The sequence below is a fragment of the Ahaetulla prasina genome, chromosome 5 (assembly GCF_028640845.1).
Source record: "Ahaetulla prasina isolate Xishuangbanna chromosome 5, ASM2864084v1, whole genome shotgun sequence".
Taxonomy (NCBI): Eukaryota; Metazoa; Chordata; class Lepidosauria; order Squamata; family Colubridae; genus Ahaetulla; species Ahaetulla prasina.
Window position 1 is genome coordinate 121,281,391 of NC_080543.1, and position 20,541 is coordinate 121,301,931.

Below are 20,541 nucleotides of genomic sequence, written 5' to 3' on the forward strand. Positions count from 1 at the left end.
AGGAGGCGAGGGAGAGAGAGGAGGGGAGAGGAGAAGGGAGAGAGGAGAGGAGAAAGGAGAGAGGAAGGGAGGGAGAGAGAGGAGGGGAGAGAGGAGAGGAGAGAGGAGAGGAGGAAGGGGAGGGGAGGGGAGGGGAGAGAGGGGAGAGGAGAGGTGAGGAGGGAAGGGAGAAGAGAAGGGAGAGAGAAGAGGAGAGGCACACACTCAACTTACATTAGGGAGGCCTAACTTTTGACGTGCAATAATCTTAATCAGGATAGCCAGTTGATGTAATGGTCAGAGGCATCAGGCTAGAAATCAGGACCTTGAGTTCCAATCTTTTCTTAGAAACAAAGCCAGCTGGGTGACCTTGGCTGATCCTTCTGGCTCAGTCCAAGAAGGAGACCAGAGCAAGCTGTTTCTGAAAAACGTTGCCAAGAAAATTATAGGGTCTGGTGTCCCGGCAGTTAATTCAAAGGCCGCGCATACACACTCTTAACACACAAAACCCCTAATTAATTAAATTACTATTTATTGGGGGGGGGGTGGTGGTTAGCCTTGTCTTTTGTTGGACTGTGGTTTGTGTCAGTGTGTGCAGGCTGAGTGGCCAAGAGGAGAATATAAGAATATGTGTGTGTGCCTATCCTAATCTTTTTTTCCCCTTCTAATTATCTTTGGGATGGGGGGAAGCTTCTTAAATTCAGCTCAGGTAAATGCAGTGAATATTATTCTTAAGATGTCCTGGTCATTTAAGAGACCGAATAAATGGCCAAATATCTGACTTTCGCTGATGCGTTTCTTAGGCTTGATTCCAGCTTCCCTATCGGAGCCCCCTCCATTCAAGTGTCTTTTGATAAACAAAGTTGACGGAAGTTGTAAGACGTTTAACGATTCAGAACAGGAGGACCTTCAGGGGTTTGGCGTGTGCCTAGATCCTGTTTATGATGTCATTTGGCGGTAAGTGTTGGCAGGGGTAGAAATAAAATACTACAGGGCAGGAGAAGAACTTTTCAAAAGCCAGTTTAGTGAATCTGGGAAGGGACCAACACATTCTGCTTTGGAATGATGAATCTTTCCTTTCCTTTCCTTTTTTTTTTATTAACAGCAATCCTTAACCAGCATTTGTAAGGAGATAATATCAGCGTATTTGCCCTTGAAATGTTTCTTGCTTAAAGAAAAGGAAATACGGATGAGCTCATAGGGCAGTGATGGCGAACCTTTTTGACACAAAGTACCGAAAAGGTCACGCGGAAATGTCGCGCATGTGCACACACGCTCGTCAGGCCATACATTGAAAAAGCCAAACTTCCAGGTTCTAGCTCACAAGCGTGCCCAACGATCAACTGACCGGCACGCAAGCGCAGAACCGGTTTTTGGCACTGCCGTGTGCACGAAGGGATTGTGCTCTGGAAAAGCCGAACCTCTGGGTTCTGGCGCGCATGCACAGCTGACAATCAGTTGGCCGGCACGCATGTGCACCCCGGTTTTGGGCACTGACGGGCTCCGAAGGACAGTTGATCGTTGCGCGCACGTGCGCACCAGAAATCTGGAAGCCAAACAGGCAAGGCCACCCTTGCCGGGTGACATGGCTTTGCATGCCACTTTGGGCGCAGGTGCCGTAGGTTCGCCATCACGGTCATAGGGTAACAAGAAAAGGTGCATGATGAAGGAGAAAAGTGCAGAGAGGCCTGGAGAATGAGAAAAATTGGACAAACGGGAGGGGGGAAGGGATAATCCTTCACTAAGGGGGATAACAAACCAGAACTGTAATTGTGTTACTGTAATTGTGGGTAGAAAGCCTGCTCTATATGTTGATGTGAAAAGTTAAAAGGAGGTTGTCTATGCTCGAAGAGGTGGCATTTGAAATCAAATAAATCATGGGAGAATTTAGAATTTTAGCTATTCTGTTGACCTTTTTCTATTCATTCCTGCTGCGGATATTCCCTAGCAATATTCTCTCTCTAAATCTAGAAGATGCACGCATGGGGGCAGGGCCCATCTTCAGTTTGCACTATAGCCTCACTCTCTCTTGTTCTTTTGCCAGTAAATCACGTTTACAGGTAGTCCTCAACTTACGACCACAATTGAGCTCAACATTTTTGTTGCTAAGCGAGACATTTGTTCAGTGAGCTTGGCCCCATTTTATGACCATTCTTGCCACAGTTGTTAAGGGGAATCACTGCAATAGCTAAATTAGTAACACGGTTGTTAAGTGAATCTGGTTTTCCCATTGACTTTGCTTCTCAGAAGGGTCGCAAAAGAGGATCACATGACTGTCATAAATGTGAGTCAATTGTCAAGCATCTGAATTTTAATCCCGTGACCAGGGGGACGTTGCAATGGTTGTAGGTGTGAAAAACAGTTGTGTCCCTTTTTTCAGTGTTGTAAGTTTGAACGGGCACTAAATGAGCTGTTGTAAGTCAAGGACTACCCGTTTATATCCTGCCTTTTGTGCAGGAGCTTGAGTTCAGTAGGGCTTATTTTCTGATACACACATACTTCAGATGGCAACCTTTGTGTTGAGATGGAGCCAGTGCCAGCTGAAGTGTATGTGGCAACTCCTAGGACACAATGACTATGGTGCCTCTTCCTGCCAATGCAAAGATTTGCATTTTTAGAATGATTTGGAAGGAAGGGCGACATTGCTGCCCCCTTAGCTTTGGCATCCTAGGGCAGGGGTCTCCAACTTTGGCCACTTTAAGACTTGTGGACTTCAACTCCCAGAATTCTGGCTGGGGAATTCTGGGAGTCGAAGTCCACAAGTCTTAAAGTGGCCAAGGTTGGAGACCCCTGCCCTAGGACACTGCCTACTCAGCCTTAACCTAAAGCCAGCCTTTCAGAAGTTACACATTTTATACATTCAGTAGAATTTGTATTGTTGGACCGATAGAATGTTTGTCTTCATTCTGTCATAATTTTCTAGAATAAGACCCATCTGCCTCTCCGTTGCCAGATGAGGAACATGAAGTTGCAACCTCTAATCTGAAATTTATTTGTTTTGAGTTTATCAGGCCGGGGTAATAATAACAGCTTGAAAGGTATCAAATCTTACTATTTTGATCAGGTTTCGACCAAATACAAGAGAATTGTGGAGTTACAACTCAGTTGTGGCCGATTCCAGACTTCCCTCCGCTCCAGACACACAGTCCCGTTGCAGCATTCTCAGTCCAGAACTGGCTCTTCCAACAGGATCCAAAGCTCTTACCACAAGATCGCATGCAGCTTTGCACATGCTCGGTATGAATGATCCACCTCAAAATAACTAGCAAAATAGCAAACATAGCTAGAATAGCTTTATTGACTGTAAGAACAATACAGATAATCCTCGTTTAGTGACCACAATTGGAACCATCGACTGTTGCTAAACAATGTGGTTGTTAACGCTATCTGGAAAATGACATGATTGGTCCTGTGCTTCTGATTTTACTTCAGCTGTCCTTTTCCCCCATTCCCCCACCCTTCGGCATGCCATATTCTCTGCTGTTTTAATTAGCAACTTAATGTTTGTATTTATGTTCATTGCAAAGGAAGTGATTATAACAGGGGTCCCCAACCTTTCAGACCTCAGGGACCACTAAATTCATAATTTTAAATCCCGCGGACACTAATATAATCTGCCTAATGACTGGCTGGGTGAGTGTGGCTAGGTGGTCATGTGACTGGGTAGGCGTGGCCAATTCAATGTCACTCACATTGAGGGGCACCTCTACTCAGCCCTCTCCTGCCAGCCACTCCTCGCCTGTCCCTTAGGACCCCAACAGGAAGCAATTGTTGGAGCTAAGCAGCCACCATGAGAAAAAGTTGGCGAAACAGCTGGCTCAGTTCAAATTGGAACTGGCCGAGAAGGAGGCTCAGCAGAAGCACCTCACTGAGGACTATGAGCATAGGCTTTCCAAGCAGAGGGAAGACCTGCAGGAGTGCAAGGCCAGGTACTGGCCCCTGGAGGTTCAGTGGGCTGAGATGGTAAGCCAGTTCCAGGCCATGATGCAGTCCCACTGAAACAAGGCCCTCCGGCTCTTCACCACCAGCGGCGCTTCCCTCCTTTCCTTTGCCCAAAGCCCCACACCAGGACGCTGAAGCAGACCCCAAGTTGGAATTTCTGCCCCCCCTCCGACTCACACAAAAAGACCCAGAAGGGGAAGATTCTCTGCAGTAACAAAAGTGTTCATTGCACGTATCTGGCCCAGGGCCGTAGTTTGAGGACCCGATTTAGTACAATATAAAAAATGCAACCAATTTTTCTGCGAACCACCAAAATTTTCTCGGGGACCACCAGTGGTCCACGGACCATCAGTTGGTGACCGCTGGATTATATGAAAGTAAGCAGGGACACAGTGGGAATGCATAGGGAAAGAATGTGCTGATATCTGTTTGTGTAGCTTGCTATCATTTTCCTTTTGATGTCTATTCCCTATTGTATGCTTGCTTACTCTCTTGTAATCCCTTCCTCTCCAATCTCTCTGCTTTGCAAGGGACACAGGAGGGATTATAAAAAGAGCTAGCTTGTTTAAACTCTCCACTCAGCAAGTTAGGGGAAAATGAAAGAAAAAGTGTCAGGTACAGGACCACACATTCTAATTGACTGTAAAGCCAAACACATGACTGAGAGAGAGAGATGCTGTGAAAGTTATAAATGCATACCTTGCTTGCAAAATTATTTTTTTCAGCACCATCATAACCGTCACTGCACAAGAGAGTCAGTGAGGTCGACGTTATTTTTTTTTAATACTTTTATAGTTGAAGTCTTGGAACATTCAAGGGCTGTGCTGTCAAATAGATACTAAATGTCTTAATAAATATAAGTCAGCAAGCATGTTGATCTGGAAAAATTCTAGTTATAGTTGTATAGTTGTATAGTTTTACACAGCACAAATAATCTGAAAGGTGTTTTATTCCTTTGGTGTTTTTTAAATTTGTCTTACATGCCAAACCACATCTGAACCCACGTCTGAACGATGACGCTTTGTTAACCTGTTCATGCTGCTCCATTTGGATGGATACGATCCAACTCCATTCACTCTTTTCCTTTATGTCTAAAGGTTGCCTTGACACTTTGGCAGCCATGCAGGACTTAAAAATGGGCGTGATGAACACAGAAGAGGAGAGTCACGCGGTGATGAAGGTCTACTCCAAGGAAGACTACAGTATCGTCAACAGATTTGAAAGTAACCCTCACTTTTTTAGCTGCTGATCCTTCCCCCCGCCACCCACCTTCACCTCTTGCCAGGATGTCCCTGTGGACGGTTGTGTGATCACCTGCTTTCCTTTTTTTCTTAGGTCATGGAGGAGGGTGGGGTTACTCAGCCCACTCTGTGGAAGCCATTCGCTTTTGCGCCGATACTGACCTCCTGCTTGGTGGCCTGGGCCTTTTTGGTGGCAGGGGAGAGTACACTGCTAAGATAAAGGTAGGCAAAGGAACTTTGTTCAAATCTGAATTCGAAACATAGCATGGCTTTGATCAGGCAGGCCTTGAAATTCCAGGAGAGAATGAAGCTTGCTTTCGTGTGAATAATATGAAAATAAATGTGTAACTAATAAGGCACATGCAATTCACATTTGATTTTTCTCAGATGTTCTTCTCCCTCTGTTCCTTCAAATATATATATTTTACTGTACCTTGTCATAGTATCTACAATATTATTTACAGGATGAATGTCTGTGGATATTTGGAATTTATAATATCTAGGAGTTGTAAATATCTACAGACCCCTTTCATCCTGGAAATAAACTGGATATAGGATATTGCTATAGGATATTGCATGCCCAAACAGCTAGTTTTATCCCCTCACGCCATCATTCTGCTAAGCATAAAATTCTCACAGACTGTTTTATGGCCAGGGATATTTACCCACATAGTATAGTTACTATTATCTTTCTCATCTTTTCTACTAACTGGTATCATTATTAGGATTATTATTATTCTGTTGTTTTACATGTACACTGAGAACTTCTCTGCACTGGAGATAAATTCCTTGTGTGTCTTATCATAATTGGCCAATAAAGAATTATGTTCTGTTCTATTCCATTCCATTTTCAATTCCATTCCATTCCATTCTAATGGTGGCCTTCATTATTCTTATAAAACAGACCTAATGTCACGTAGTGTTATCTCAAATTGGGGGTGTTAAAATAACTGAACCAATCTAAACCCCTACATTTTTATTGGTTAAAATATTTTTTTTAGTTTCTAAAATCATCACACTGAATTTTTGGCAAGGCTAGCATATCGAGCTTCATCAAAAACTGTAAACGCTGTAGATATTGCGGTGATGAAGATAAACTGAACAGTGTACCATTTATTTCATCCAACGCTGTCAAAACTTTGATTCTTGTATTGCGTAATAAATACTCAGGCTGCATATCCTCCCCATTGTGTTATGTGCTAAAATGAATTGTCTGGATTTGTTGACAAGAGTTGCGCAAGAATATTTGTCCTGAACTCAATTAAAACTCTAGGAACAATAGAGTTTGGGGTGTGCTGACTTTAGAAAATACCAAACAGGGTATTTCATTTGAACTTTCAGAGTGGCTAAATTTAGCTCCAAAATTGGAACATATTCCCAGAAGACAGAAGTGTGTTTGATGCTTGTAAGATTGAAAGTGATCGTTTTACCTCCCAGCCTTTACCTACCTGAGACTGCCTTGGGCTTCTGAAGTGGTAGCCGTGGCCTTCAGTAATAGCCCATCCTCATTTGCTCAGTGTCTCTGAGAAAAGTTCTGAGTCGGATTCTGACGAGGAACTGTTTGCAGTGCATACCCAGGCATTCCAGCTGAAGTACTGCAGTGAATAACGACAGGGCCTCAGAGGGACCCCAGCTGGCGTTACTGCACTGCCAGGGCTGAGCCTCCGGGCTCTGCCTCGTTGCAGTAACGAGACGGCAGCCAAGAAATGGAGGGGGGGGAGAATGGTTGGCGACGCCTGGACCATCACCTGCACTGCCTGAGGTTACCTCGGGGGAGGGGGGCTGTTGATGATGGGCTGGTCGCCCTCCATTCACCTGAGGCTTCTCTTGGGGATTGGACCCCTCAAGACACCATCAGTCTCCTCCTCCCTTCATCCAGGGCAAGGGTCCAAAAGGGCCTTTGTCCAAAATGGCATCATTAATCTCTTTCGTGGTCGGTGGCGGGGATACCTGTCTGCCGTAGGGGGAAACCCTGGAGGAGTCCAGGTGGGTACCCTGTATTCAACATTGGGCGGATACCCTAAAAAATTTTTTAAAAAAATAAAAGTTTTGAGTCAGGGCTTTTGTTCTCAGTCTGCTTCCTTGGCACCTGCTGAATCCCGCCCAATTAGATTTTGCCCAAGAAAGATACTTGGGTGAGAGGGTAAGAAGAAAGCGACCGTTGAAGGTTTCTCTTTTTTTAGCTCTTTGAGTTGGGGCCAGACGGAGGCGACCATGAGACGGATGGGGACCTCCTTGCTGAAACCGATGTCTTGGCGTACGATTGTGCGGCAAGGTGAGTAGCATTTTCAAAAATGAATCCTTCCTGAGTTTTTGTTTTCAGTTTAAAACATTGAATAACGTCTTGAAGGTACCCAGTTTAGAATAAGGAGGACAATTAGACTTAGACTTACTTTATTGTCACTTGGAATGGACACTAATCAGCATATATTAAAATGAAATTTCATTGTATACAACTTTCAAAGGGTCACCACCTCCAATGTAGACTAGATAAACATGACAAAATAAATAAATAAATACAAAAATATGCGTATAATAAACATAAATGACAATCAGCAAGGAGAACCAGCCCAGTCATATCACGCCATTAACAAATAATCTGAAACCTTGCGTTGTTCTGGAGTGACTGCTTCGATATGCTTATTGTTTGATAAAAAAATTGTCACTGTTTTATGAACATATCATTTAAATTAATTTAATGTGATGAATAAGTCTATTCTAGTAACCTCTTTATTTTGAGAAACTTAAAAAATTGGCTATAAGAAACACAGTCAATGATTATTCTGCTCCTTATGTAAAAACCCTTCTCAAGAAAAATAGAAAACTGACATGTTTTAAAACACTGAACCAAGTAAGGATTTGTAACCAACTAAATCAGGGCTAGTCAACCTTTTTATACCTACCGCCCACTTTTGTATCTCTGTTAGTAGTAAAATTTTCTAACCGCCCACCGGTTCCACAGTAATGCGCCATGTATCGTCTGCGCATGCCTCTCGCCATCGTGGATTGGGTTTTGGGGGGGGGGCACTGGCTACCAGCTCTGCTTGTCTGTTACAGCTGGGTGGTGTGGGGGGAGATGCGCGAGCTATTCTGGGATGAGGTTCTTTTGTTTGTGGTTGCACTATAGCACCATTTAGTTTCACTTACATAACGTGAACTAAACTCATGCGTGGGCGATACAAATAGTATATTTTCAGAAATTTAAATTGTCACGGGAAATTTTATGAAAACCTAATGAAAATGTTTTTAAATAATGCTATGATTTTGTTTTAAAAAAGTCAATTAAATTAAAAAAAAGGAAAGTGTTTCAGTATCGGACAAAACCCCTACTGCCCACCATGAAAGCTGGAACACCCACTAGTGGGCAGTAGGGACCAGGTTGACTACCACTGAACTAAATTGAAAGATTCCTTTTTGTATATATAATTTTTATTAAGGATTTTAATTACAACAGAAAAAAATCCTCTTATCTGTATTATTTGTCTCTTTATCTATAACAAAGCCATAAAGCATCAACTTTTCAATCCTAGTGTCAGCAGAAGTCCATTAAAAGTTATCAGAAATAATATATATTATTTTAACTTTGATCAAATAAACAAACCTTATATACCTTCCTTTTACTTCCATCAGCTTTTGATATACTTTTTATTAAAGTTTACGAATACAAGGATTAAAAAAACCCAATGTAAACAAAAAAAGAATGTAAAAAATAAAACTTAAAAATGCATAGAAAAAGAAAAAAATAATTAAAGAAAGAAAAAAATATTTAAAAATTACTCTTCTCTCCTTCCAGACAAGTACAGACAATTCACCAACTTACCACCTTCAATAAAATACCTCTTCTTCCCTATCCCATCTCTTATCCATAAGTCATAAAACCTGATCATCCAATCCTAATCAACTACCAGAGTACCAGAAATAATAACACATGTATTTTAACCAGAGTTGGTATTCAGCTGGTTTGGACCGGTTTGCCTGAACCGGTAGCGGAGATCGTGGGGGAGCCTGCCTCCCCCCCACCCCGCCCCGGAGCTATACCATCCGATTTACCCACATTTTCGGGGCTGGGCGCATGCGTGGAAAGTGTATGCATAACCAAAACACATGCGCGGAAGGTGTACGCACGAACGCGGCGAACCAGTGGTAACAATATCTGAAGCCCACCTCTGATTTTAACCTTAATAAATAAAGCAGTTTATATTCCTTTTCTTTACAGTCACTTCCAGAGTCACTTCTCAGGAGATGGGCAGCTATATAAACTTGATAAATTAAAAAAAAAATCCTGCAGCCCAGAGCAACGATCAAATGAAGTTGAACTAAGTAAATGCCTTGTAGCCCTTTGCAATATCAGATGCCAATTTCACTTGACGTTTTCTCAGGGAAAAGTACGCCATGATGTTTGACGAACCTGTCCTCCTGCAAGCCACCTGGTGGTATGTTGCCTGGGCACGGGTTTCTGGCCCCAGCAGCGACTGCGGCTCCCATGGACAAGCCTCCATTACTACGGATGATGGGTAAGTCACCTTCCCCTTCCCCTTGGCGCCTCTGAAATGGAGGGAGCATCCCTGGCCTCTAAATCTGTTTTCCTCTGGCAGGATTGTCTTCCAGTTTAAAAGTTCAAAGAAATCAAATAATGGCACAGACGTGAATGCAGGACAGATCCCTCAGCTCTTATACAGGTAATGCTATATATTCTTTTTTTCCTTCTTTAAGCAGACCTTTGAACCGAAAGCGTAATGTAACATTCAACAATGTGGGTTGTACGTTTTCATAGCAACACTTTTGAATTTTAATTGGAGTTTTCTGGATCTATAAATTGTTCTCCATAATGAATATATACAGTAATTATTAGCCAATATAATTTTGTTCCAGAGAAGGTCTACTGTTATGGCTGCTGCTGTTGTTGTTCTTCCTCCTCCTCCTCCTCCTCCTCCTCCTCCTCCTCCTCCTCCTCCTCCTCCTCCTCCTCCTCCTCCTCCTCCTCCTCCTCCTCCTCCTCCTCCTCCTCTTCTTCTTCTTCTTCTTCTTCCCCTTCTTCTCCTCCTCCTCCTCCATCCTCCTCCCTGTCCTTCTTCAAGGCAATCAGGGTGTTTGAACAGATATATTTTTCTCTTACAATTTTTGAACTGCTACTTTTGAGAAACAACAGCTGGCCGTGCATCCTTGGGGACCTAAATGCAGCTCATTGATCAGAAACCATGTCCTGCAAGAACTGATGTGGACCATGAGGTTTTATATCCCTCAAACCTGCTTGTCGGATGCATCAACGTTATTTCTTCTTTTTCCTTTCCCTTCTAGGCTGCCAACAAGTGATGGAAGCGCATCCAAAGGCAAACAGCAAACTAGTGAGCCAGTGCACATTTTAAAACGATCGTTTGCAAGAACCGTTTCTGTGGTGAGTCCGCCCGCCCATGTTTTAATCAAACGAAAAAGAGTTGGCTAGTAAAGAATAGCCTGCTGCAGTGGTGGCATTCAGCCGGTTCTATCCGGTTCGGGTGAACCGGATAGTGGTGGCTGCGCTCGGACCTAATCACGTCCCATTTATCCATGTTTTTGACACTCTGCGCATGCGCGGAAGGCCCTGCACATGCGCAGAGGTGGCACACGTGCACACGTTTGCGAACCGGTAGCAAAGGTAAGCGAATACCACCCCTGGTATGCTGCATATTTTAAATCTTCTACTGTACAGGTAGTCCTTAACTTACCACAGTTCATTTAGTGACCATTCAAAGTTACAACAGCCTTGAAAAATGTGACTTATGACAGTTTTCCCACACTTCACCATTGCAGCATCTTTGTGGTCATGTGATCAAAATTCACACGCTTGGCACCTGGTTCCTATTTATGACGGTTGCGGTTGTCCTGGGGTCACGTGATCAGCTTTTGCCACCTTCTGACAAGCAAAGTCAATAGGAGAAGCCAGATTCACTTAACAACCGTGTTATTAACTTAACAACTGCAGTGATTCACTTAACAGTGGCAAGGAAGTTTGTAAAACGGGGCAAAACTCACTTAACAAATGTTTCAGTTGACAACAGAAGTTTTGGGTTCAGTTTGTGGTCGTAAGTCGAGGACTACCTGTACAAAATAAAAAAAAGCTAAATTCTGCACGCATATCCATTTTCTAAGTTGTATCAGTTTAGCAAGGAAAATCAATGATGGAGGAGGAGGCATCTGCCATTCTGGTGTTCCTTCATAGCTGGGTTAAAAACACTCTTGAATATGTTATGGTTGGACTGAAGTCCAACGTAGAAGTATTTTCATGGGGGGAGAGGGGGAAAGGAAGAAGCTTCCTGACCATCATCTTCCAGCCTTTCCAAAGAATGTGTCAGCTTTTCTGTCCCATCCTTCGGTCCTAAATGGGTGTTTAGTTGAAGGAATTGAAGATAGATAACAGCAGTTGGGTTTGATCACCTTTTAAGGTTTTGCTGCCTAGAAAGCATATGTTCTCTGGAATGTTATTATATACCCATGATGGTGAACCTATGGCACGCGTGCCACAGGTGGCACACGTCATATCAGTGGGCATGTAAGCTACGTTCTGGCGTGCATACGCACACCGGCCAACTGATTTTCAGACCTTCTGGGCCCACCAGAAGTAGGAAACAGGCTGTTTCCTGCCTCCGGAGGGCGGGGGGGTGGGGAAGGCCCGTTTTTCTCTCTCACCTGGCTCCAGAGCCTGTCTATGAGTCTGGGGAGGGTAAAAACGGCCTTCCCCCATCCCCCTGGAAGCCAGAAATTGCCTGTTTCCCAACTTCCGGTTGGACAGGAAGTGATTTTTTTCTGCTGTCCCCAGCCTCTAGAGCCTCTCTAGGAGTCCCTGGAGGTGCGGACCGCAAAGATATGTCACTTCCTGTCCAACCGGAAGTTGGGAAACAGGCCATTTCTGGCCTCCGGAGGGGATGGAGAAGGCCGTTTTCACCGGCCCTGACTCATAGAGGCTCTGGAGCCAGGTGAGGATAAAAACGGGCCTACTGGGCCATCGTGTGCCAGGAGCGGGAGGGAGCACGCGCATGCATGGGGGGGCATAGAATTATGGGTGTGGGCACATGCGCGTGCGACCCCCCCCCCTCCTGGCACGCGATGGCAAACGGTTAGCCATCACTGCTATATTTTTCGGATTATAAAATGCACTTTTTCCCCCACTAAAAGAGGGTGGAAATGTTGGTGCGTCTTATACACCGAATACAGCCACTTTTGGCCTCCCCAAACCCTGCCCCAAGTGTCCCATTTTTGCCAAAAACAGACCCATTTTTCGCAAAAACGGGATGCGCAGAGGGTTTGGGAGACCTGCAGGGTGCACCTGGGGGACGGGGAGGGCAAAACCATATTTTTTGTTTTCCTCTCTGAAATCTTGGTGCATACTCCGGTGTGTTTTATAGTCCAAAAAATACAGTACTTCGTTCGTCGGGATCTCATTTTGCCCAGTTTGAGAGCCTCGGATGAATGAATACTCCTTGTTGAGCCTTCTTTGTTTTCCTTACAATCCCTTTGGAACAGGAGTGCTTTGAGTCGCTGCTGAGCATTCTTCATTGGAGCTGGACGACCTTAGTTTTAGGAGTGGAAGAACTCCGAGGTCTGAAGGGCTTCCAGTACACGGCCACCCTTCTGGATTTGGAAAGGCTGCGATTTGTCGGCACTTGCTGCTTGAGGTTACTGCGTGTCTACACCTGTGAAATCTACCCCGTTTCAGGTAAGGTGCTTTTTTTTTTTTACTATTTCGAGTGCACTTGCTGCCTAATGATACAGTGACCTCTTTTTTTAGTAAACTGAGTTCATGGTGGAATAATTCTATAATAATTCTATTTCACCTTAGCCAGCCAAGGCTACTAGCTCTACACGTAGTTTCTCCTCTTCTCCATTTGTGGCAAAGGCAAAGAAACCAGGACATTGTCTATGAAATAAATATGGCTATTGGTTTTGTACTGTGGGGAATAAGCTAGGACAGGGGTGTCATACTAGATTTCTTCAAGGGCCGGATCAGTATTGTAATTCTCTTTCGTGGGCCAGCCAGCCAAGGTAGGGGGGAGACGGGACGGATGCCTCCTGTAGCACCTACCAGCCAAAGCAGGGCCAGTCCTTGCTATTTCCAGGCCGGCTCTATGGGTGAGATTTAAGCACCCCGTGGGCCTTGAGTTTGACACCTGAGGTAGGATATTGAACCCAGCTTAAAGATAAAGGTTCCCCTTGCACATATGTGCTAGTCGTTCCCAACTCTAGGGGGCGGTGCTCATCTCCGTTTCAAAGCCGAAGAGCCAGCGCTGTCCAAAGACATCTCCATGGTCATATGGCTGGCATGACTAAATGCCAAAGTCGCACGGAACACTGTTGCCTTCCCACCAAAGGTGGTCCCTATTTTTCTACTTGCATTTTTTACATGCTTTCGAACTGCTAGGTTGACAGAAGCTGGGACAAGTAACGGGAGCTCACCCTGTTACACGGCACTAGGGAACCCAGCTTAGAAGTTGATTTAATGCATAGTCTTACTATGTTTGGCTTCCTTTTTTGGACAAAGGAGAAAGCTTTGATTAATAGGAGGTCCTCAAAGAGAAGGGTACATGGCCCAAAAGACTCATTGTCGTTTTATTTTTTCTGTGAGTTATCACTAAACCTTTTGACTACCAATAAAAGAGAATATTTGTAGCTCAGGGTTGAAATGAGGGGTACTTGGTGCTCTCTGAGCTTGACTGTTTTCTTGCAGATGTTTCATTACCCAAACTAGTGCACCGAAGGGTTTGACATCCATATGTAGTGATCAATAAAGGAGAATATTTGTAGCTCAGGGTTCAAAGCACTGATGACATTACCTGGTTTGGTTCATGAAATGTCTGCAAGAAAACAGAGAGCACCAAAGGACCCCTCAAACCTCTTGACTGCATTCCTAGTGTCACTTTTGTTACCGCTCTTTGCAGCCACCACTAAAGCTGTTGTTGAAGAAAGCAGCAGGCTCGCAGACTGCATTGGGAAGACGAGAACCCTGCTGAGAAAAATCTTGTCGGAAGGAGTTGACCATTGCATGATCAAGCTAGACAATGACCCTCAAGGCTACCTCACTCAGCCCCTGAGCCTGCTGGAAGCTGCCCTCCAGGAATGCCACAATACCTTCACGGCCTGCTTTCACTCTTTCTATCCCACTCCGGCCTTGCAGTGGGCTTGCCTCTGTGATTTACTCAACTGCTTGGATCAGGTACTAAAAAATCCCTTCCTTTAGCTTTTGAAGAGACGCTCTGGAAAGGTCTACCTGTTTTCCAAAACCACTGAATTAGCATTCTTCCATTAAATTGGCCCCAAATAGGCAGGCTTCTCCAGTCGATGCCTTCTCTCTGCAGGGCAGGGCATTGACTGAAACAGAACACGTTGCTCCTTTATCCTTCAAAGGGCTGAGTTTCCATTTTTACAAAGGTCAATAACTCTTAATGAGGCAGAAGGGACAGAGAAAGAAAAGGAGTCTCTCTCTCTCCACCTCCTTCTCCTCCAGTTGTGCTTTCTTTTTTTTTTTTTTTTAATTCAAAATGTTTTACAAAAAAAAAAAATTTCCCCCCCCTTTCCCCCCCAACCCCCCTTCACTAATCCCTCCCCCCTCCCCCCTGACTTCCCGGATGAAGCACAAGGTATAGTTAAAAATAAAACAAACATATGCTAAGAAGATTTTCCCCCAAAACTATTATACCAATTTTCCCTCTCTAGCTCTGACTTCCTCCTAACACAACCAAAATCCTTCAAGAAAAAAAAATAACAATTAAGAATAACAAAATATGTAAATCAATAAAACAAATTAATCCTAAAGTATTTAAAACCAACTAAAACATAAAAATCCAATCCAATTCAAAGAATATCTCCCTTATAGCTTCTATAACCATATAATTTTCCCCCCATGTCTTTCTTACATAAACTCTTTCAAAAATATTCTATTCAAAATACAATACAACACATTATAAAATTTCAATACCAAGAATTACAGTAGCTATTCAAATTTAGTCCATCCTCGTCAAAATCCAGTATAAATCCAAATACCTAGTCTTTTATAATAGATATAAAACATATAATCAACCCATTTCTTCCAGATCTTCCTCACATATTGTCTTTCAGGGACAGTAATATTTTTGTCTGTTAATAATTCAAAGGATAATACTTTTGTCTCTTGCCATTTTTTTTGATGCATTAATCTCTGTCTTTCCTTCATTTCTCCTTTTGAAAAGTCAGTCACAATATTGCCTAATAGATCCTTATGTTCAAAAATCCACAAATTACTACCATATATTCCATCAATCCAAAGAGAGAATTCTTGAAAAGCATTAAGCCTGTAAATTTTTTCAGTTCGGGAAACAGCCTCCTGTAGCACAAATTCTGACATTTCATCCAAACTATTTAAAGGAAACTTCTTTACATCAACTTGTGAGTTGTGCTTTCTTCTTAGTGTTTCTTCTCCATTGCTTCTCCCAGCAGCGTTTGCATTCCATTGCCACCTTCAGCCTGCCTCTTGTCCCTCTTGTTCATCCATTCTTCTTACCGTCCCTTCCTGGACAGAATAACGAATTAACAGAGCTGGAAGGGACCTTGGAGGTCGCCTAGTCCAACCCCCTGCTCAAGCAGGGAACGCTATACCATTTCAGACAAGTGGCTGTCCAGTCTCTTCTTAAAAACCTCCAGTGTTGGAGCTTCCACGACTTCTGAAGGAAAGCCATTCCACTGATTTAATTGTTTTCACTTTCTCCATTTTGCCACGAAGTTTTCCCAAGTTGTGTTGACACAGCTGTGCGAGAGACAACAGAGCAGAATCCCTCCTGTTTGCAGCCAGAAACCCCTCATTTTCTTCCAACCTGCTCCTTTTCCAGGATATCCAGGAAGCCAACTTCAAGACTTCAAGCAGCAGGCTGCTGGCAGCTGTGATGTCAGCCCTGTGCCACACCTCTGTGAAGCTCACCTCTATCTTCCCTATCGCTTACGATGGAGAAGCCTTGCTGTGTTCAGGAATAAAACAAGCCAGTACTGAGAATGACTCCGCACTGGCCCATCGTTTTCCTCTTCTGGTGGCACACATGGAAAAACTAAGTCAGGTATGTGGTGTGGGGCCGCGGTGTGGCTCAGGCTGTAAGAAGCCTGTTATTAAAACACAGCTGCCTGCAATTACTGCAGGTTCTAGTCCCACCAGGTCCAAGGTTGACTCAGCCTTCCATCCTTTATAAGGTAGGTAAAATGAGGACCCAGATTGTTGGGGGGGCAATAAGTTGACTTTGTAAATATACAAATAGAATGAGACTATTGCCTTACACACTGTAAGCCGCCCTGAGTCTTCGGAGAAGGGCGGGATATAAATGTAAATAATAAATAAATAAATAAATATGTCTCTGCTACAGAAATGCTTTGGCAGGGCCAACACAAGTCACAGTAAATCCTCATAATTGTTAATAGCATTAGTGTAGGATTGTGATCTATGGCATGCGTGCCATAGGTGGCACGCAGTGCCCTCTCTGTGGGCACACGAGCTGTCATCCCAGTTCAGCTCTGTTGCGCATGCATGCGTGCCTCCCACCCGCCAGCTGGTTGTCACGTCTCTGCCGTGCATGCGTGGGGAGTGGGGTGCATGCGGGGGCCCTGCGCGTGCATGAGAGGGGTGGGGTGGGGCAGTGGTGGGTTGCCCCGGTTTGGACCGATTCACAAGAACCGGTAGTTTAAATTGGCGGGAGGCTCCGCCCACTGACCCGGACGTCTTCTGGAAGCTTCTGCGCATGCACAGAAGACAGCACACGCTCGCTTTGCTCAAACGCGCGTGCGGCCCCATTGCAAACTGGTAATAAAGGTAAGTAGAACCCACCCGTGGTACGGGGTGTATGCACGGGACCACACATGCATTACATTTTGGGGTTCTGGCACACACACGTGCCTTCGCCTGCTTACGCTTTGGGCGCTCGGTCCGGAAAAGGTTAGCCATCACTGCCCTGGGATGACCCAGGCTGATGCAGAAATTATATCTTCAGCTAACAGTTTTAAAGTTGTCTTCTTTCCTTTTCCTCAACCAGCAATATTCCAACAAAGTCAAAAAAAAAGGAGGTGCTTTCGTCGTTCTGCTGATTGAAATACAGATTCTTCAGCAAGGATCTAGTAGTCAGTCTGGAGAGGTCTATACTTTCTGAGACATTTTATCAGGTTACAAGCATTTTATCAGGTTATAAGCCCAGGTTACAGGCCCATCACGATAGAGATCCACTGACACCAGAAATAACAGCTTAAAATTCAGTAACAATATAACAGAGTTTGGAAGGGACTTGGAGATCTTCTAGTCCCGTGATGGTGAACCTATGGCTTGTGTGCCAGAGCTGGCAACAGAGACCTCTCTGTGGGTACGTACACCATCACCAGCTGCTCTTCTGGTTTCCAGCGCACACAGGCTGTTTTTGGGGCTATTTTTCAGGCCTTTCTTGGACTGTTTTTTTGGGCTGTTTTCAGGCTGCTTTTCAGTCTGAAAATGGCCTGAAAAACAGCCTGAAAACAGCTCCATAGATGGCCCAAAAACAGGCATGCGTGCACGGCCAGCTGGTCTTCAGGTTTCCAGTGCTCCGGTGCATGCGAAGACCAGCTGGCCAGCACACATGCGCATGCTGGAAACCCAAAGACCAGCTGGCTGGCACGCACATGCATACCAGCCAACTGGTCTTAGGGTTTCCAGCACTCCGGTGAGCACACATGCACACACTTTCCAGTTTGGGCACTTGGTGCCGAAAAGGTTCGCCATCATGGTTCTAGTCCAACCCCCTGCTCAAGCAGGAAACCCCTATAGCATTTCAAACAAATGGTTGTCCGCTCTCTTCCTAAAAACCTGCAGTGTTGGAATATCCACATGATGTGGAGGGAAGCCATTCCACTGACTGATCCTTTTAAGTGCCAGGAAATTTCTCCTTAGTTCTTGGTTGCTTTTCTCTTTGATTAGTTTTTAAGTGCACATCTTTGGTTCTGCAGAGTGAAGAGAACATCTCTGGAATGACAAGTTTTCGCGAGGTCCTTGAGAAGATGTTGGTGATTGTAGTTTTACCTGTGAGAAACAGCTTGAGGCGTGAAAATGAGCTATTCTCTGCACATCTGGTTTCTAATACCTGTGGATTGCTTGCGAGTATTGTGAGCGAGCTCACAGCTTCTGCACTGGGGTCTGAGGTAATAAGACTCACCAACTCTAACCTAAACTTTTTGTTCACTTTTATTCATTTATTTGTGAAGTTTATTTGCCGCCTATCTCGCTGTGGGGCTTACAACAATAAAAACAAAAATGAAAAGAAGTGTAAACATGAGAGTAGTGAAGTAAGGGAACAATAGAATAAACAATGAATTATTTTCTCCTTGGTTACATTAAAAGGAAATAAATTCCATGCTCTTCCCCTCTGTTGTTCATTGAGAAGATGGCTACAAACACACTTGTAAGCCTAATTCCAGCATACTATTTTCTTCATGGTCTGCTAAAAGGACTTCAGAGAAACCCTGTATTCTCACATCCAATTAAGATATCATTTTCCGATGATGATTTTACTATGGTTTATTTTATTCCAGAAATAAAAACCCTTCAGCTTTGGCTGCATTTTGCCAGGACATTTTAAATGGAGGGATTATCAGTTTCTAAGGATATTTTTGCAGTGAAGTTTAATCAGGCTGTTCACAGATGAACAGACTGGAAAAATGCATGACTTTGCAACTTCCTTCATTGTCATGTCAGAAGCCTAACCTTACCTCAAATCCTTTGCAGTCAAATCTCATCTTAATGTTGACTTTCTTCTCTCCAGGCCGATGGACTCGGCTCCCTGCATTCTGTCAAGTCCACCCCAAATCGATTTACAAAAACCAGTCAGGGCAGGAGCTGGAACACTGGAAACGGCTCCCCGGACGCCATCTGTTTCTCTGTGGACAAGCCGGGAGTCATCATGGTCGGGTTCTCAGTTTACGGAGGAGGAGGGATCCATGAATATGAACTAGAAGTCCTGGTGGACGATGTACGTATGAAGAAAAGAAAAAACAATCTAGCCTTTTTCTGTGAAAATTTCATTCAGTACCAGCTTGATGTTGCTTTTCCTCTTCAAACACATACACATAGTCATTCCTTCATTCTTTCTCTGGATTCACAATTTGTACGTCTCCAGACATGTAGAGACGTGCACTCTGCATTTCTTAGTGTGCAGAGGTATGCTAGCCTGACATGTTTATACTCGGAAGTTATGGGATACATTTGTTGAACAAAACTAGATTTGATGAGTGTCTATGGAGATTCTCAGTCATCCAGGTCATGGTTGTCCTGAAGGTGCTTTTTTTCAAGAGGCAACGGAACTTTCTGGTTTTTCTTTGAAGACATTTTGCTTCTCATCCAAGAAGCTTCTTCAGCTGTGACTGGATGGTGGGGAATGGAAGAATTTATACTCCTTGCAGACAGCTGGTCATTTGCATCCTTTTAGAGGTTTGTTAAGGTCTCCTGGAGGTTTATCTGTGTCATCAGGGTCTCCTGAGTGATGCAAATGGGTGTGAAGCCTCACATCGTCTGTCTCCTGTCTACAACACGGTCCTTTCATCAGTTCCAAGAAGGCTCCACACCTATTTGCACTATTGTGAAGGCACAGGCAACTTCCAAGTGGCCTCAACAACTCTCTAAAAAGAATGCAAAAGACGAGCTGTCTGCAAGGAGTATAAATCCTTCCATTCCCCATCATCCAGTCAGAGATGAAAAAGCTTTTTTTAAAAAAATTTGAATTTATATCCCGCCCTTCTCCGAAGACTCAGGGCGGCTTACATTGTGTTAAGCAATAGTCTTCATCGATTTGTATATTATATACAAGTTCAACTTAATTGCCCCCAACAATCTGGGTCCTCATTTTACCTACCTTATAAAGGATGGAAGGCTGAGTCAACCTTGGGCCTGGTGGGACTTGAACTTGCAGTAATTGCAAGCAGCTGTGTTAATAACAGACAGACTTAGTCCGTTGAGCCATCAGAGACCCTTAGCTTCTTGGATGAGAAGCAAAACGTCTTCAAAGAAAAACCAGAAAGTCCAGTTGCCTCTTGAAAAAAGCAACTTTGGGATAGACTTGATGAGTTTCAGTAGGATGAAAAGGTTGAGACTTCAGACAGTGTTTAGAATTGGGGCGTGCTTTTTCTTCCCTTTAGTGTTCTTTGCTGGGAATCGGGGCCATCTTCCTTTCATATAAATAGTATAACTCTTTCATTCTATGTGTACAAGTGTGTGTGGGAGGGGGTGGAAGAAATTGTTCATCCCTAGGAGTGTTTTTAGCTCCTACAACTGAATTTATTTGTTCATGGATTTGTGTGGGAGCCATGACACTTTAAGCGAGTTTTTTTTTTTAAAAAAAAGCATATGTCTGTAAGATAGAAGTTCTGACTTTTATAC

General features: G+C 43.9%; 1 protein-coding gene across 9 annotated transcripts in view; it reads left to right on the plus strand.

Moving 5' to 3' along the window:
- The window catches only part of MYCBP2 (MYC binding protein 2), a 161,574-nt gene that overhangs the window by 53,550 nt on the left and 87,483 nt on the right, over nucleotides 1-20,541 (plus strand). For all 9 annotated transcript variants that reach the window (XM_058186463.1, XM_058186454.1, XM_058186456.1 and 6 more), the window contains 13 exons: nucleotides 783-936; nucleotides 3,044-3,216; nucleotides 5,019-5,144; nucleotides 5,257-5,384; nucleotides 7,346-7,437; nucleotides 9,542-9,676; nucleotides 9,758-9,841; nucleotides 10,461-10,557; nucleotides 12,663-12,855; nucleotides 14,075-14,349; nucleotides 15,998-16,219; nucleotides 18,120-18,311; nucleotides 18,932-19,138. In XM_058186463.1, the coding sequence (XP_058042446.1) occupies nucleotides 783-936; nucleotides 3,044-3,216; nucleotides 5,019-5,144; nucleotides 5,257-5,384; nucleotides 7,346-7,437; nucleotides 9,542-9,676; nucleotides 9,758-9,841; nucleotides 10,461-10,557; nucleotides 12,663-12,855; nucleotides 14,075-14,349; nucleotides 15,998-16,219; nucleotides 18,120-18,311; nucleotides 18,932-19,138 (2,078 nt within the window). The remainder of the gene's footprint in view (nucleotides 1-782; nucleotides 937-3,043; nucleotides 3,217-5,018; nucleotides 5,145-5,256; nucleotides 5,385-7,345; nucleotides 7,438-9,541; nucleotides 9,677-9,757; nucleotides 9,842-10,460; nucleotides 10,558-12,662; nucleotides 12,856-14,074; nucleotides 14,350-15,997; nucleotides 16,220-18,119; nucleotides 18,312-18,931; nucleotides 19,139-20,541) is intronic.